Source organism: Scylla paramamosain, unplaced genomic scaffold (genome assembly GCF_035594125.1).
Source record: "Scylla paramamosain isolate STU-SP2022 unplaced genomic scaffold, ASM3559412v1 Contig2, whole genome shotgun sequence".
NCBI classification, from domain to species: Eukaryota; Metazoa; Arthropoda; class Malacostraca; order Decapoda; family Portunidae; genus Scylla; species Scylla paramamosain.
In genome coordinates, this window is record NW_026973667.1 from 195,001 (window position 1) to 213,376 (window position 18,376).

The 18,376-nt window shown below is 44.9% G+C and overlaps 1 protein-coding gene and 1 long non-coding RNA gene across 2 annotated transcripts in view; one reads left to right on the plus strand and one right to left on the minus strand.

Moving 5' to 3' along the window:
* The window catches only part of LOC135096066 (uncharacterized), a 12,696-nt gene extending 12,616 nt beyond the window's left edge, over nucleotides 1–80 (plus strand). The window contains exon 2 of the long non-coding RNA XR_010264573.1: nucleotides 1–80. This exon is cut by the window's left edge and continues 615 nt beyond it. This is a non-coding gene — a long non-coding RNA (uncharacterized LOC135096066).
* Nucleotides 81–946: 866 nt separating this feature from the next.
* LOC135096065 (probable E3 ubiquitin-protein ligase HERC4) lies at nucleotides 947–16,816 on the minus strand. Its single transcript, XM_063997298.1, is given in 24 exon segments — nucleotides 947–1,365; nucleotides 2,966–3,097; nucleotides 4,030–4,228; nucleotides 4,976–5,125; nucleotides 5,664–5,796; nucleotides 6,692–6,869; nucleotides 7,179–7,280; nucleotides 7,493–7,561; nucleotides 8,284–8,367; nucleotides 9,081–9,275; nucleotides 9,775–9,881; nucleotides 10,227–10,266; nucleotides 10,269–10,412; nucleotides 10,570–10,723; nucleotides 11,061–11,235; nucleotides 11,602–11,767; nucleotides 11,879–12,031; nucleotides 12,927–13,029; nucleotides 13,411–13,645; nucleotides 13,758–13,908; nucleotides 14,791–14,876; nucleotides 15,591–15,701; nucleotides 15,859–15,993; nucleotides 16,708–16,816. Coding segments are annotated over 23 exon segments (3,144 nt in total). The 5' UTR covers nucleotides 15,974–15,993; nucleotides 16,708–16,816; the 3' UTR covers nucleotides 947–1,203.
* Between the last annotated feature and the right edge of the window lie 1,560 nt (nucleotides 16,817–18,376).

Consider the following 18,376-nt stretch of genomic DNA (forward strand, 5'->3'; position numbering starts at 1 on the left):
TGTAACAAGACTAAAAAATATATGCAAATTAATAATAATAATAATAATAATAATAATAATAATAATTCTGTAAACTATTACATATATTTTTTATTAATTTCTATATATTCTATTTTCTTAACAGGCACTTCCTCCTCCTCCTTGTTCAGAGTAATAGTAGTAGTAGTAGTAGTAGTAGTAGTAGTAGTAGTAGTAGTAGTAGTAGTAGTGGTGGTGGTGGTGGTGGCAGTGGTAATAATAGTAGTCATGGTATATAGTGGTGGTGGAGGTAGTAGTAGTAGTAGGTAGTTGCAAGTAGCAGCAGCAATAGTAGTAGTAGTAGTAGTAGCTAACATTTAATGGGTACACTCTAAGGTTCTGTCCTTGCAACACTCTCTCTCTCTCTCTCTCTCTCTCTCTCTCTCTCTCTCTCTCTCTCTCTCTCTCTCTCTCTCACAGCCCCACAGCTCACAGCCCCACAGTATGTTGACAAACCCCTCACAGCCTCTCACTTTTAAAATCTCTCTCTCTCTCTCTCTCTCTCTCTCTCTCTCTCTCTCTCTCTCTCTCTCTCTCTCTCTCTCTCTCTCTCTCTCTCTCTCTCTCTCTCTCTCTCTCTCTCTCTCTCTCCCACAGACCCACAGGATGTCCCCCCACAGTATGTTGACAAACCCCACAGTCACACTCCCCCACAGCCTCTCACAAATACCCCCAACTCTCTCTCTCTCTCTCTCTCTCTCTCTCTCTCTCTCTCCCACAGACCCACAGGATGTCCCCCCACAGTCACACTCCCCCACAGCCTCTCACAAATACCCCCAACTCACTCTCTCTCTCTCTCTCTCTCTCTCTCTCTCTCTCTCTCTCTCTCTCTCTCTCTCTCTCTCTCTCTCTCTCTCTCTCACACACACACACAGAGAAGCCTAGAAATTGACACAACATGAAAGATTAATGATAAATTCTTGCAGTCCTCTCTCTCTCTCTCTCTCTCTCTCTCTCTCTCTCTCTCTCTCTCTCTCTCTCTCTCTCTCTCTCTCTCTCTCTCTCTCTCTCTCTCTCTCTCTCACACACACAAGATCTACTTAAATAGACACCAAACCAAACACACACACACACACACACACACACACACACACACAAGGTCACTCTTATCCAACTCACAGCCTCCCCTGACCCCCTCACACCCTTCAACACCCCCTCACACCCCGTCAACACCCCCTGACACCCTCACACCAGGCCGAACCCTTCACTCTGCTGTATGGCCTGTAGAAGTTTGTATTTCAGCTTCTCTTTGGTGTTGTATTTTGGCAGGTCGAGTTGGGCGATGCAGGTGTGTGCGACCGGAAGGAAGCTGTCGTCTGCTGTGCTTTGGATTATCAACTTGAGTGCCTGGGAGAGAGAGAGAGAGATCAACTTGAGTGCCTGGGAGAGAGAGACAGAGAGAGAGAGAGAGAGAGAGAGAGAGAGAGAGAGAGAGAGAGAGAGAGAGAGAGAGAGAGAGAGAGAGAGTGGTGTGTGGTGTGTTTGTAAGAGAAATAGAAAGAGAGGGAGAAAATATTGGTGTGTGTGTGTGTGAGAGAAAATACAATAAATTACTATTAAATTTATTATTATTATTATTATTATTATTATTATTATTATAAATTTATTCATATTTCAGAGGAATGACTGAAAAGAAAGGAAGGAAGAAAGGGAGGAGGATACAAGAAGGAAGGAAGGAAAAGGAGGACTAGGAGGAAGGAAGGAAGAGGAGGAAGGAAGGAAGGAAGAGGAGGACTAGGAGGAAGGAAGGAAGAGGAGGGAGGGAGGAAGGAAGGAAGGAAGGAAGGAAGGAAGGAAGGAAGGAAGGAAGGAAGGAAGAGGAGGAGAAGAAAAGGACAAGAAGGAAGAAAGGAAGGAAGGAAGAGAAGAGGAGGAGAAGAAAAGGACAAGGAGGAAGAAAGGAAGAGAAAAGGAGGACTCTCTCTCTCTCTCTCTCTCTCTCTCTCCCACAGACCCACAGGATGTCCCCCCACAGTATGTTGACAAACCCCACAGTCACACTCCCCCACAGCCTCTCACAAATACCCCCAACTCTCTCTCTCTCTCTCTCTCTCTCTCTCTCTCTCTCTCTCTCTCTCTCTCTCTCTCTCTCTCTCTCTCCCACAGACCCACAGGATGTCCCCCCACAGTATGTTGACAAACCCCACAGTCACACTCCCCCACAGCCTCTCACAAATACCCCCAACTCTCTCTCTCTCTCTCTCTCTCTCTCTCTCTCTCTCTCTCTCTCTCTCTCTCTCTCTCTCTCTCTCTCTCTCTCTCTCTCTCTCTCTCTCTCTCTCCCACAGACCCACAGGATGTCCCCCCACAGTATGTTGACAAACCCCACAGTCACACTCCCCCACAGCCTCTCACAAATACCCCCAACTCTCTCTCTCTCTCTCTCTCTCTCTCTCTCTCTCTCTCTCTCTCTCTCTCTCTCTCTCTCTCTCTCTCACACAGACCCACAGGATGTCCCCCCACAGTATGTTGACAAACCCTACAGTCACACTCCCCCACAGCCTCTCACAAATACCCCCAACTCTCTCTCTCTCTCTCTCTCTCTCTCTCTCTCTCTCTCTCTCTCTCTCTCTCTCTCTCTCTCTCTCTCTCTCCCACAGACCCACAGTATGTTGACAAACCCCACAGTCACTCATCCCCACAGCCTCTCACAAGTACCCCCAACTCTCTCTCTCTCTCTCTCTCTCTCTCTCTCTCTCTCTCTCTCTCTCTCTCTCTCTCTCTCTCTCTCTCTCTCTCTCCCACAGACCCACAGGATGTCCCCCCACAGTATGTTGACAAACCCCACAGTCACTCATCCCCACAGCCTCTCACAAATACCCCCAACTCTCTCTCTCTCTCTCTCTCTCTCTCTCTCTCTCTCTCTCTCTCTCTCTCTCTCTCTCTCTCTCTCTCTCTCTCTCTCTCTCTCTCTCTCTCTCTCTCTCTCTCTCTCTCTCTCACCTACCTTCATGCCCAGAATAGGAACCCTGTCAGTGCCCGTCAGGAACTTCAAAAACAACTTCTTCTGCTCCAGGGAGAGTTCGTGAAATACTTCCCAGAACGTGCGTATGACTGGGTGGTCTGGGAAGTATTCGCCCTGGAAACACCGACAGAAATCAATAAACGGAAGGATATTAGCGTGAACGGTGTGTTTATTTACATTCCTACGGTGTCGTGTGGGAGGACTGGGTGAAAACAGACAGCAGAGGAGGTGGAGAGGGGAGGACTGGGTGAATAAAGACTGCAGAGGAGGTGGGGAGGGGAGGACTGGGTGAATAAAGAGAGCAGAGGAGGTGGGGAGGGAAGGACTGGGTGAAAAGACAGTAGAGGAGGTGGGGAGGAGAGGACCAGGTGAATAAAGACTGCAGAGGAGGTGGGGAGGAGAGGACCAGGTGAATAAAGACAGCAGAGGAGGTGGGGAGGGGAGGACTGGGTGAAAACAGACAGCAGAGGAGGTGGGGAGGGGAGGACTGGGTGAATAACAGACAGTAGAGGAGGTGGGGAGGGGAGGACCAGGTGAATAAAGACTGCAGAGGAGGTGGGGAGGAGAGGACTGGGTGAATAAAGACAGCAGAGGAGGTGGAGAGGGGAGGACTGGGTGAAAACAGACAGCAGAGGAGGTGGGGAGGGGAGGACTGGGTGAATAAAGACAGCAGAGGAGGTGGGGATTGTGTTCTACAGGAGAGAATGAAAGGATTGGATAAATATTAGGAGAGAGAGAGGCAAGAAAAGATTAGAGACATGAGGAAGGATTGGAGAAATATTAGAAGTGATGAGAAAAAAAAAAACCCCAAAAAATACATTTACTCATAAAACTCTCAAAAACACACTAAAAAAACACTAAAAAACACACACACCAAAAAACACACACACACTCAAAAAACACAAAAAAAAAACCCACTAAAACACACACACACTCAAAAAACACACAAAAAACCCCACTAAAACACACACACACACCAAAAACACTCAAAAAACACACACACACCAAAAACTCAAAACACACACACACACACACCCAAACCTAACCTTATATTCAGTGTTCTTCTCCAGCTCACTCCAGGAATAATTTTCATTGCCAGTAACCAAATCCATTAACTCCATAGGCTGGAAGAGCTTGAGCACAATGCCACCACACACCCTGTAGAAGCCGTCATGGAAGGCCTTGTACTGCTTGTCGATGCTCTTGTTCAGCCTGTATTCCACCAGCAGCTCCACATATTCCTGCCTGTAGGAGAGAGACCACTTTAGAGACAGACCCCAACCAGACCCAATGAGATGCCAGTTGCTATTGAGGTCAGGAAAGGGTCATTTAATTTGAAAGCTCCCCCTGCAACAGTTCAGGTCATAGGACAGGGAATACAGAAGCAGGCAGGGAGTTCAAGGTTTGTCAGGGATGTCGGTGAATGACTGACAATATTGGGTAACTAGTGAGTCAGGGAGGCAGACAGAAGAGTGGTGAGTGACTGAGAATAGTCGTGAATGACTGCGAGTACTGGTTAGCTCGTGAAATAAGAGGTGGACAGAATAGGGGTGAGAGAAAGAAGAAAGTGTTGTGCAGTGATGCCACAGGAGGAGGGGAGGCATGCAGTTAGCAAGACCAGAGGAACAGTTAGCGTGAAAATAGCAGTAGAAGATAGCTAGAGATGCAACACTGCAGCAATGAGAGAGAGAGAGGCTAAAGACAGTCAGTCAGAGGAGAGAGAGAGGCTGAAGACAGTCAGAAGAGAGAGAGAGAGAGGCTGAAGACAGTCAGAGCAGAGAGAGAGGCTGAAGAAAGACAGAGAGAGAGAGGCTAAAGACAGTCAGTTAGAGGAGAGAGAGAGAGGCTGAAGACAGTCAGAAGAGAGAGAGAGAGAGAGAGGCTGAAGACAGTCAGAGAAGAGAGATAGGCTGAAGAAAGACAGTTAGAGATGAGAAGTGTACACTGACCTCAAAACACACCAATAAACACCAAAACACCACCAACTCTTACTTGTTCTGCTGTGTGACTGACATCTCCTCCCCTCCAGCCTTCAGGGGGACACTCTTGCACTCCCCAAAGTAATCCTGGGTCACAGTGAAGTTGAGGCCGTAAACTTCCTCCTCGTCACCTCCCTCGTACTCCAGCAGATCTCGCAGTGACCTGGAGAATAGTGGTAGCTGTAGTTGTTGCTGTGGTAGTGACTGTGGTGGTGTAGTATTGTAAATAGTTGTTGTAATTGCTGTATAAAAAGTAGATTTCACAGCGACTTGGGAAATAGTTGCAGTAGTTGTTGCTGCTGTTGTTGTTGCTGTTGTTGCTGTTGTTGTTGTTGTTGTAATGGTGGTACAGAATTCACACACTCACTCAAGCCATTCTCAGCCCCCACTGGAGAGGATAAAGTACTCCTGCCTCATTTGATTAGATTCAGGGGAGAGATAAAGTATTTTTTTCACTCACAAACACTTACAAACACCCCAAAAACACCACAAAGCACATATTTTCATCCCAAAACACCCCCAAACACATACACACACACCAAAAACACTTTTCCACCCCAAAACACCTAATAACACACTCAAACATCACCAAACACACCAAAACACCTCAAAACACACTCATTCACTCCCAAAACACCACCAAGACACAGCAGAAAATGACTTTCTGGGCGACCCTACACAACCCTGCACAAGTGACACACCTGGTCAGCTGCGGGTCAAGGTCGGCAAGGTCATCCAAGCCTACAGTCTCTCCCAGTAACTTCTTGTACAGTGCAATTGGGAAGGGCAGGTTGATGATGGTAAAGTTGTAGATTGCCAGTCCACACACAATGCCTGGAAGTAGTAGTAGTAGTAGTAGTAGTAGTAGTAGTAGTAGTAGTAGTAGTAGTAGTAGTAGTAGTAGTAGTAGTAGTAGAAGTAGTAGTAAAAGGTAAAATACACATATCATTCTTTAAAATGTATAAATTAGTGTTTTGTCTTCAAAAAGCACAAAAAATTCAGTCTTTCACTCAACAAACAGCATAAAAAAACAAATACACACTTCTTTTCCAAAACACCCTAAAAAAACAGTGAAACTCCCCAAAAACACCCAAAAAAAACAGTCTATCAATCCCAAAACATCCAAAAACACACATTTAAACTAAAAAAAAATCACTCAACACACTTTTCTATCATACAAAAAAACCAAACACATTTTTCCACCCCAAAATCACTTTCCAAAACATCCCTAAACACATTTTCACTCCAAAAACACCCATAAAACACACATTTTCACCCCAAACCACACCTTCCACACCCAAAACATTACAAAAACAGTCTCTCACCCTGAAAACATTTAAACACTAAAAAACACACACACATGCGTCCCCAGCACATCCTTCAAACATACATTTTCACTCTAAAACACTCTCAAAACACATGTTCACCCCAAAATACCTGCAAAAACACATTTTCACCCAAAAAATACCTACAAAACACTCATTTTCACCCCAAAACACACCCAAAACACACATTTACACCCCAACACATCCCACAAACACATTAAAACATCCTAAATGAAAAGATCTATCTATTTTAAAGGGTGTTTTAACAGATTATGACCAATAAATTCAAGCGTTTGTTAATTTGAAGAGCTCCTCGACCTAATAAGCCTTCCCACACACTCCCAGATGCTCCCCAGACCTCCACAAACTCCCCTACACTCCCCCAGACACCCCCAGGGCCTCACCAATCAACACATAGGTAGCAGCCGCCTCCAGAGCTCCCTCCTTGAACCAAATCCTTCTTGTGTCGGGGAATTCAGTAAACATACCATAGTCTGGATTCAAAATATCTCTTAGGAGGAGCAAGAAAAATTCCTTCCGTACCCCACCTGCATCCTCCGCCTCCTCCCCGATGAAGTGGACCTGTGGAGATGAGTGGAGGTGAGTGGAGGATCACTGGGAGGTTAGGTTATGTACGCAGATTAATGCACAGATATATATTTATGCTGTTACTGTGGAGATAAGGTGGAGAATTGAAAGGGAGATGGGTGGAGAATAGGTGGAGTGTTGGGAGGTTAGCTTAGGTTTGATATAAGTGCTGATTAAGATGGAGATGATCTGGAGAACTGAAAGGGAGGTAAGAGGAGATAACCAGAGACTATAAAGACAGACAAACAGACAAACAGACAAACAGATGAACAGACAAACAGGCGAACAGACAAACGCACACACCTTCAATGGCCGTTTGTAATCGGTGACCTCGTGGTGCAGCAGTTGACTGATAGTGTCCTCCACAATGTGTGTGCGTCGAATGTGTACGTTTAGAAACTGCACCTGGAAAAACATACATGGCTTCAGTGCGTGTGTGTGTGTGTGTGTGTGTGTGTGTTCCTACTACTGCTACTGATGCTACTATTACTATTACTACTTCTATTACTGTATTAGCTTAAGTGTTTGAGTGTGTGTGAACAACAACAACAACAACAACCAACAAAGAAAATAAAAAAAAAAGGCTTTCAAACACACAAACACACAAACGTACTTACTTGGGCAGGGTCAAAGAGCCACAGCATGGGGTTACTGTTTAAAACGGCTTCCTGGATCGCTCCTTGCATCTGAGAGAGAGAGAGAGAGAGAGAGAGAGAGAGAGAGAGAGAGAGAGAGAGAGAGAGAGAGAGAGAGAGAGAGAGAGAGAGAGAGAGAGAGAGAGAGAGAGAGAGAGAGAGAGAGAGAGAGAGAGAGAGAGAGAGAGAGAGAGTTAGGTTAGACTTCTTGCATTAAAATTTATGCATCCTTTAATGAATCAATTGGAATGTCCTTTAAAAATTGACTTAACCCTTTAAAAACATCTCCAAACACCCAAAAAAACTGACAAATCTTGAAAAAACACTTCCAAACACCCTTTTTAACTGACAAATCTTAAAAAAACATTTCCAAACATCCTTTTTAACTGACAAATCTTAAAAAAACACTTCCAAACACCCTTTTAAGCTGATAAATCTTAAAAAAACATTTCCAAACACCCTTTTAAACTGACAAATCTTACAAAACACTTCCAAACACCCTTTTTAACTGACAAATCTTTAAAAAACACTTCCAAACACCCTTTTTTAACAGACAAATCTTAAAAAAACACTTCCAAACACCCTTTTAAACTGACAAATCTTTAAAAACCACTTCCAAACACCCTTTTAAACTGACAAATCTTGAAAAAACACTTCCAAACAGCCTTTAATGCTGACAAATCCTTGAAAAACACACAAAAAAAAATATATATACAAATAAACAAATAAACATATGTAAACCAAACCTAATTTGTCCTGCACCTCGTTCTCACCTGCCGAGTGGCATCACACCTGAGCAGCAGCGTCTTGGCCTGAGGGTCGAACAAGAATGGATACTCACAGAACAGGATTGGACTCTGTAATGTAAAGGATTGGATTAGTTAAGGTTGTTTTAAAGGGTTGAAGGGGTAAATGAAGGGTTAAAGGGTGTATTTAAGGGTTTAAGGGGGTAAATAAAAGGTAGAAGGGTGATTTTAAGGGTTTATGAGGCTATTTAAAGGTTTGTTGTCTTTTAAAGGGTGTTTTTAAGGGTTTAAGAGAATAAATAAAGGGTTTTCAATATTTAAAGGGTGTTTCTAAGGGTTTGTCAGTTAAAATTAAAGGAATTGTCAGTTTTAAAGGATGTTTTTAAGGGTTTAAGAGAATAAATAAAGGGTTTTCAATTTTTAAAGGGTGTTTCTAATGGTCTGTCAGTTAAAATTAAAGGAATTGTCAATTTTAAAGGATGTTTTTAAGGGTTTAAGAGAATAAATAAAGAGTTTTTCAATTTTTAAAGGGTGTTTCTAAGGGTTTGTCAGTTAAAATTAAAGGAATTGTCAATTTTAAAGGATGTTTTTAAGGGTTCAACATTGAAAGCTCCCCCAAACAGTCACCCATTCACAAACACCCCCAATACACACACAAACACCCCCAAACATGGTCACCCACCTCCCAAACACCCCAAAAACACACCCAAACACCCTAAAAACACACCAAAACACATCTAAACACCCCAAAAAAACACCCAAACACCCCAAAAATCACTCACCCACCCCAAACACCCCCCACACCCCCACACACACACACCCACCTCCCTCCTGGACATTGGGTGAAGCCTGCTGTTCATCCAGTTCAAGTAATCATTCCTAATATCAATTTTCTCTGCAATTTCTGGGATGTAAAAGTCGTCGTAGTTCAACCGCCCCACTCGGCAGCCGGCTTGGAAGTTCAGACCGTGGACCAGGGACAACAGCCGCAGGGAAGACACGAGGGCACGCCGGTCTCTCTGTGGTGTGGTTAGGTTAGGTTAGGTTTGGCTAAGTTAGGTTAGGTTAGGTTAGGTTAGTTTAGGTTAGGTTAGGTTAGGTTTGGTTAAGATCTGGTTGTGGTAGTGGTGGTGGTCTGAGTGGTTGTGGTAGTAGTAGTAGTAGTAGTAGTAGTAGTAGTAGTAGTAGTAGTAGTAGCAGTAGTAGTAGTAGCAGCAGCAGCAGTAGTAGTAGTAGTAGTAGTAGTAGTAGTAGTAGTAGTAGTAGTAGTAGTAGTAGTAGTAGTAGCAGCAGCAGTAGTAGTAGTAGTACACAGACAATTATACTGCTCTCTCTCTCTCTCTCTCTCTCTCTCTCTCTCTCTCTCTCTCTTACACTCAAAACACACACACACATTCTCAATGCACACTCTTACACACCAACTCTCTCTCTCTCTCTCTCTCTCTCTCTCTCTCTCTCTCTCTCTCTCTCTCTCTCTCTCTCTCTCTCTCTCTCTCTCTCTCTCTCTCTCTCTCTTACCTCAGAGCTAGATTGGTGAGCTGAATTCAGGATCTGCACCACCACACTCTTGTACACAGTAACCAGCCTTAGTGTAAAGTCCCTTGGAAGAGAGGCAAGCCAGGATTCTGAGAGAGAGAGAGAGAGAGAGAGAGAGAGAGAGAGAGAGAGAGAGAGAGAGAGAGAGAGAGAGAGAGAGAGAGAGAGAGAGAATTAATTTTTCTCTCCTCCAAAAATATACTTAAAACACACAAATCAATAGAAAAACAAAGGAAAAACACCAAAACACATTTAAAACACCCCAAAACACCTTTAAAACACCCCTAAACACACTCAAACACCCAAAACACACCCAAACACCCCCAAAATACACCCAAAACACCCCCAAAACACACTCAAACACTCCCAAACACACACACACACACACACACACACACACACACACACACACACACACACACAATCCAACTCACTGAACACCTCCGCCATCTCCTTGCCAAGCTTCAACACTCCCTCAGCATACGGCGTTTGGAGTTTGGCCATTTGTTTGGGGTCAGTGAAGTCCTTGTACAGGGGAAGAAGGATGTAACAGCGTAAGGCGTCCTGGCTGGGGGATGCGAAGGAAGACTCTTGGCCACGTTTTGAATGCCAGTACGAATCTGTGGATGTTTGGATACGTTTGGATTGGCTCGGAAACAAACCAGTGGACGCTTGTGAGATTCTGCGTGTGAAATGCCAGCAGGTCAGTTTGTCCTGTTTTGTCCTGGGAAACCTTCAGTAAAATGCGGTGAAACACACACAAACGCACGCACTCACCACTTCCTGAATGGTCTCCCTTGCAATCCGGCCAATCTGAGCCACACAGTCCTCAGCCAAACGGTAGTCCAGCCCGTGTGTGTGCTTGTGCGAACCAGCAAGCGTGAAGGAGCTGTTCCAAGCGCACACTGAGGCAAACACTGTCTCCGCGTACCTGTGTTTGGAAGTGGGTGACTGAATGAGTGTAAACAAACGTAGGAATGGAAATATTGTTCGTTTGTTTGTTTGTTTGTTTGTTTGGAAATAGATTGATATGACACAAATGTAAATAAACATAAAAAATACAACATTCTGTCGCTGAAAACATAAAAAATAAATTATATAACACAAACAAACACACAAAAACATCCCAAACACACACAAACACACCCAAATCATACCAAAAACACACAACACACCACCAAACACACACAAAATATACCCAAACACACACACACACACACACACACACACACACACACACACACACACACACACACACACACACTTACGTAAACAGATCGTCATCAATCATGTCTTCTTCCTCGATTGACAGAAGTTTCTTAATCATATGTTCTTGAATTGTGAGAGGGGCATTTGGTCGGGGTAGGGGAGGGCTGCAAAAGTCCTCAGCACCCCCACTCTCCCTGCTGACGGTGGCCATGCTGACGTCCCCCCTGCGAAGATCTGAGAGAGAGAGAGAGAGAGAGAGAGAGAGAGAGAGAGAGAGAGAGAGAGAGAGAGAGAGAGAGAGAGAGAGAGAGAGAGAGAGAGAGAGAGAGAGAGAGAGAGAGAGAGAGAGAGAGAGAGAGAGAGAGAGAGAATTGTTGTGAATTATCTTCTTCTTTTGCTAAGTTATAAAAATAGATCATCTTTTTTTTCTTCCTCCTCCTCCTCTTCTTCCTCTTCCTCCTCCTCCTCATAATCAAACACTCTTCTTCCTCCTCCTCCTCCTCCTCCTACACATCCCAAACACTGTTCCTCCTCTTCTCCTCCTATTCAAATCCTCTTCCTCCACCTCCTCCTCCTCCACTACCACCACCACCAGCTCACCTGCCTTAAATACACACTGGGGCTTGTCCTCCTCTGCGTAGTCTAGCAGGCTGGCACCCCCTGGGGACAGCCATGGGCCCACTACCACTTGAGGTAATTCCCTGCTGTGTGGCGTCTTGGTGCCCAGCTGCCCTGAGAGACCCTGGCCAAATGCATACACGTGGCCCTGTGGGAGAAAGGTCAGGTCAGGTCAGGTTAAATTAGGTCTCTCTCTCTCTCTCTCTCTCTCTCTCTCTCTCTCTCTCTCTCTCTCTCTCTCTCTCTCGCTCGCTCTTACCTGCGAGGGGATGTAGACCAGGGTATGACCTCTCCCGCAGGCGACCTGGCCGACCTTTGAGCCACACAGGTCAAGCACGGTGCGAGGAATGGGGCAGTTATCTGTCGTGCCGTGACCAAGCTGCCCATAGCGTCCATACCCAAAGGTCCACAGCTGAGGAATAGTGACGTTAGGTTAGGTTAGATAAGGTTAGCTACCAAATACACTTCAGCCCAACATCTCCACTACATCCCAACCATTCCACAACACCCTAGTCATCCTCTCTCCTTTCCTAGCCTTCCCATCTATCTGCTCAGTATCTACACTACTCCAGACAACCTCACCAATGAAAAAAAAACTAGAATTTTGACACAAGAGGCTGAAAACGCCAACAAAAGACATTTCAAGCCAAACAGGGGCGACGAAAACACCATTCACTGTCTGGCACCCACTCAGACTCCCTCTAGACACCACACCTCTGACAAAACCAGTCTGGGAGGCCAAGGGAACCACCCAACTAACAACTGGTGACCTCAAGAGTGAAATGAAGTTGTGTTAGGCGTGTTAGAAGCTCTCAGAATGAACCATCCAGGGACGACTACAGGAGCATGGACTGGCAACCAAATCCCTTCTCATAAAGCTGGTGAAAAATAGATTTGCACAGGCTGGCACACAAAGAACTTATTATAAAGCTGATGAAAAAGAGGGTGAAACTTGCACAGACCCTGAAAATCCCAGAAACTCCAGCCTACCTGCCTTAGTGCACTAGTTAAGCTGTGACACAAACCCTCCTACTGTAATGGGCTATATTTTAAGGTGATGGGGGTAGGGAAGACTGTGTGTTCTCCCTAAGGGTGAAGCAGTGAGGTGCTGGCGGTTACACAGTGGCTCGGAAATTGAAATATTCAGGTTTTTGATGAGCCAGGGAGCTGCAACACATCACCTGCTCAACATGTAAACAGTGAAGAAGAAAAACGAGAACAAGAACAAGGAAAAAATAGAACAAATGAAGGAAGGAACAGAAATACTTGACAAAAACACACACACACACACACACACACATACGTACCTTCCCTAAAGAGTCGAGTGCCGCTGTGTGGCTCTCCCCAAGTGCCACATACCGAATTGGTTCAGAATAAGACGCCAGATTCGGCACCAACGCTGGGGTGTCACTGTGAGAGAGAGAGAGAGAGAGAGAGAGAGAGAGAGAGAGAGAGAGAGAGAGAGAGAGAGAGAGAGAGAGAGAGAGAGAGAGAGAGAGAGAGAGAGAGAGAGAGAGAGAGAGAGAGAGAGAGAGAGAGAAATTGGTTAGTTTTAGGCTTATATAATTTAATTCATGTTTGTTTAGAATTATTATTCATTATTATTATTATTATTATTTTTATTATTATCATTATTCAGTTTGTTTTTCTTGATTATAAATAAAAGAATATACTTTATGTACACTACTACTACTACTACTACTACTACTACTACTACTACTACTTTTCTTCCTCTTCCTCTTCCTCCCACCACCCAAACACACACACACACACACACACACACACACACACCTAACAAGAGGATCACCCTTGGGAGTATAGCCCAGTTGACCCTGCTTGTTTGACCCCCACAACAGCAGGTAGCCGGCCTGGGTCACAGCAGCAGAGTGGTGACCCGCAGCAGCCAGCAGGACTAAGGGGGTACCAGCCAAGGAGGTCACCAGGGCAGGGTCCTTCTGGGGTCCCTGTCGGTGTCTAAGTCCCAACTGGCCGAAAGTATTTTGTCCCCAAGTGTATAATTCACCGTCTGAAACACACAAAAGCAAAAAATAAATAAATAATGATGATAACACATGCACACACACACACACATATATAGAGACACATACACACAGACATACATACATACAGACACCCACCAGCAGTCAAGGCAAGGGTGTGGTTGGCGCCACAGGCCAGCTGCACTGTCACCTTCCTGGCCAGACTCTTGACAAGCTTGGGTGTGGCCGCGTGACTGTCGCAGGAGTTGACGCCAAGCTGACCGTACCCATTGTCACCCCATGCGTAGATCTGAGGAGAGAGGGAGAGGTGAGAGAGGGAGGGAGGGAGGAAGGGAGGAAGGAAGAGAGAGAGAAAATTAAGACCTAACCTAATAAAACCCAATTTAACTTAAGATATAACTTTAAAGAGAGAGAGAGAGAGAGTGAGAGGGGAGATTAGAGAGAGAGGGAGAGGGAGAGAACCTAACCTGTCTAGGAGAAATTATTTGAATATACAGTAAAATCCCTCTCATCCGGCATTCGAGTATCCGGCAGCTTCAAGTATCCGGCACATTTTTCCCTGAGCCTTAAAATCAACAAAAAATCAATGTGTACTCACAAAATTAATTAAAATTCCCGCACAAGGCATGCTTTGTCCCCTCGCCACCAGAGCGCACTGCTTCACGCCACCCGCGGCCCACTGCACTGTGTTTACTGAGTGACTCAGTCCCGCGTGTGCACTGTTTATCGCCTGACGCCTTCATCATGCCTAAAGTTGTAGAAAAGAGGAAGCGTGTTGTGCTTACACTTAAGCAGCTGATCAGATCAGCTGCTGATTAAGATCAGCTGATCTTTGTTATGGTAAGATGCGTGAGTGTAGGCTGGTGATTGTGGACATAATTTCACTTCTATTCAAGTATCCGGCTTGTCGGCGGTCCCGTTGATGCCGGATAAGAGGAATTTTACTGTATATATATTGATATGAAGAGGAAAATTAAAATGTATTGCTCTCTCTCTCTCTCTCTTTCTCTCTTACAGCTACTAAAACAACAAAATTATTTCTACTCTCTCTCTCTCTCTCTCTCTCTCTCTTTCACACACACACACACACACACATCACAGGCTCTCTCTCTCTCTCTCTCTCTCTCTCTCTCTCTCTCTCTCTCTCTCTCTCTCTCTCTCTCTCACTCACCAGGCCCCAGGAGGTGAGAGCAAGAGAGTGCTGGTCTCCAGCTGCCACCTGAACAATGCTGTAGTTCTGTAGCTCATCAATTAATTCTGCAGGTGAGAGAACAGGTGGTGAGGAGGAGAAAGTGCTATTGGAGTGTTGTGTGGTTATGGTGGTGTGGTGGTGGTAGTAGTAGTAGTAGTAGTAGTAGTAGTAGTAGTAGTAGTAGTAGTAGTAGTAGTAGTAGTAGTAGTAGTAGTAGTAGTAGTAGTTGGTTCATTACATTCCAAGCACAGTACACAAATAAATAAATAAATAAATAAATAAATAAATAAATAAATAAATAAATAAATAAATGAGTAAATAAATATGAACAAAAAATAAGAAAATAACAACAACAACAACCACAACAACCACATAAAAACTGATGACCCCAACCAATCACCATGACCTCTAGTACAAGGGTCACACAGGGCCACCACACTGCGACCTGACATAAACATAAACAAGACACCTTTTAAGCATGAAGGACAAGTGACCTATGACCCAACAGTGACCCACAGTAATCCCACATTGACCCACAGTGACCAACAGTGACCCAACAGTGTCTTCACCTAGAATTGTGGAGTGTACAAGTGCCCAGCTGACACGTGGAGGTGCAGGTGTCAAGGCTAGGTCACATTAGGTCACCTGAACAGAGAGAGTGTAAGGGGGGTGGCCTGGTGAAGGGAGGGGGGCCAGGTCAACCCTTAAATTGTGTGTAATAATGAAAATAATGATAACAGTGACCTCTCTCTCTCTCTCTCTCTCTCTCTCTCTCTCACCTGGTCGCCTCGTAATCTTGCCATGACCCAGCTGGCCGACCTCATTGTTGCCACAGCTGTAGACCGCCCCGTCCTCCGTAAGAAAGAGCGAGTGGGTGAGTCCTGATGCAACTGTAAAAGAGAGAGTGAGTGGTGATTGTAGTGGTAGTGGTGGTGATGGTGGTGGTATTTTGGAGTGTGACCACCACCATCACCACTGCTGCCTTCATGATTACAGTGTCTCATGTGCCAGGTAAGTACTACCACCACCACCACCACCACTAGTGACCTTGCTTGACCCGCCATGACTCAGAGAAGTCCATGAAGGTTGGTAAGGCCAGCTGCTCCACCTCAGGCGCCCCGACCCCAAGCTCCCCATTCACTGTTGACCCCCAGCAGTACATTGTGGCAGGGTGACGGGGCCCTGAGGGGGGAGAGGTTAGGTCAGGTCAGGTCAAGTTTGGTTAGGTTAGGTTAAGTTAGATTAGGTAAGGTTTAGTCTCTCTCTCTCTCTCTCTCTCTCTCTCAGGTTAAGTTGTCATGTCTTTTGATTAAGTTAGGTTAAGTCTCTCTCTCTCTCTCTCTCTCTCTCTCTCTCTCTCTCTCTCTCTCTCTCTCTTCAATGACTTAAACTGATCTGATTACTTACTTTACAAATTCTAACCTTACCTAAACTCACCGTAATACCTAAAAATATTTGAAGACCTAAAATTTACCTATACATTAAAGACACCAGTAACTTCCGGTCTAATGCGGCACACCTTGACCCAAACCACACCTGGATGATAAAGAGAACAAATAATCTTTAATACTTACCTTTAAAAACTAAAATAAAAATAAAAAATACCTTAAAATATCCAAATCTTAAATCTCCCTTAAACTGCAACAAACTAATAAAAAAAAACCTTCTAACCTACCTTAACTTATCCTAAAATACACCTGGGTAATAATTAAATAAGTGACCCATGAGGTATATCCTTAAAATTATCTTTACACTTAAAATTACCTTAAAATGTCACGTCTTTTCACACCGAATCAAGTAACGGTTTTCCTCGATTATCTGGTACTAAATCTAACCTGAATTAAGTTTAAATGCATCTTGATGTGTTATATTTATGTTTGTTTCATTCATTATTACCTTAAACGGGAAATTTGAGGAAGAGCTAGGAGAGGAGAGCCGCACGTCCTCCCCCTGCCAATGAACGACGAACACTGATTCTGTGGTCTCCTCGGGGTTTTAAATTTAAATTCTCAATATTTCTTGAAGATTCTAAATTTATGTTGGTAGTTCTTCATACGCTTTTTCTTACTATGAAAAATGGTGTTGAATGCTATTCTGGTTAGTAATCTGCTGTGGTGAAAGCTAAAAAATGGCCACGTATTTTTTTTTGTATTTAACAAGTCGAAATTTCTAGAATATTCCAAAATTATTTTTTCTCACCATAAATGTCATTCTTTTCACCTATCCTGTCATCAGAAACGCTTGTATTTTTAACCTACCCTATAATACCTGTCACTGTTTTTTACCCACCCTGTCATAATGTCAACTTTTTTATACACCCTGTCACCAAAACCCTTATAACTAATCTTTTTCACTCACCCTATCATACCTACCATCACTTTTTACTCACTGTCATAACTCATTATTATTATTTTTTTTTTTACCCCCTGTCATCAAAACTCTTAATTATCATAATTTTTATTAACCTTTTTTCTCCCACCGTATCACACCCTGCCATATATATTACCACCCTGCCATATATAACAATTTTTCACTTACAAAGTCATCAAATCCCTTGTATTTTTCACTCACCCTGTCTTAAATATTTTTTTTTTTTAAACCTACTGTCACAACCCGTCAGTTTTATCTCATCTACCGTCACCAGAACCCTTATAAAAATTTTTTTCCACCCACCCTGTCACCTCACGCTGTCCACCTGCAGGAGCGCGCAGCCAGCAAGATTTCAGTCATTTACGCCACAACTAGCTTGGGGATTTATCTGTTCCTGCTGTCCTCCCTCCTTGAACACAGCGCTCCCTGCCTTGCTCCTCTCAAAAACGTATAAAAAATTTGGAAGCCACTTAGAACAGCGCCTTTAATCAACGCTCCCAGGTAGACCAGTGTGACTCGCTGCGGGTGTCACGTAGCCCCTGCCCGCGCCCTGTCAAGCCATGAGCTTCCTACCTAAGCGTAAATATGGCACGCCTCCCCACGCCCTACGCCTCTTCCTCCAGCTAAGGTCCTAATATGTCTTGGAAGGTCTCACTACTTCAGCGTCAGTCCTGGCCAGCACGCGCCGCGGAAGCAGTCCCCTGGCTCGGGTATCCACGAGACTCGCCGCGCCCAGGGTTCACCACACCGCCTCCCTGACTTCCCCTCCAATTCAAGCCACTGGTCACCGCTTCACACGCCTCAAGATATAATGTTTTCCTCTTGCCATCAGCCCTCGGCCTCGAAATGCTCCACGTGATGGGCAACCTGACCTTTCCGTCCTCCGTGCCCGACCTCCGTGCCCGAGCATCCCTGATCCCGCCGCCAGCAGCCTCCCGTTTTCCCCTGCCACCCACAGCTATCCTGCCCAGCCTCTCCCAAACCCTGCCAAGGATAGGAGCCGCCTCGCGCACCCTGCCCCGCCAGCAACACGATAGCAGACACCCTTCCATCAGCCTCTTCCACCTGGCACGCCGCTGCGACAGGGGACGCCTCCCCTACCCAGAGACTAGTCTGTTCATCCCGACACCTTCCACTACCGCCTCAGGCATCCGCGACCTCCTCGGCTTGCCCTGCACTGACATGACCCATAAAC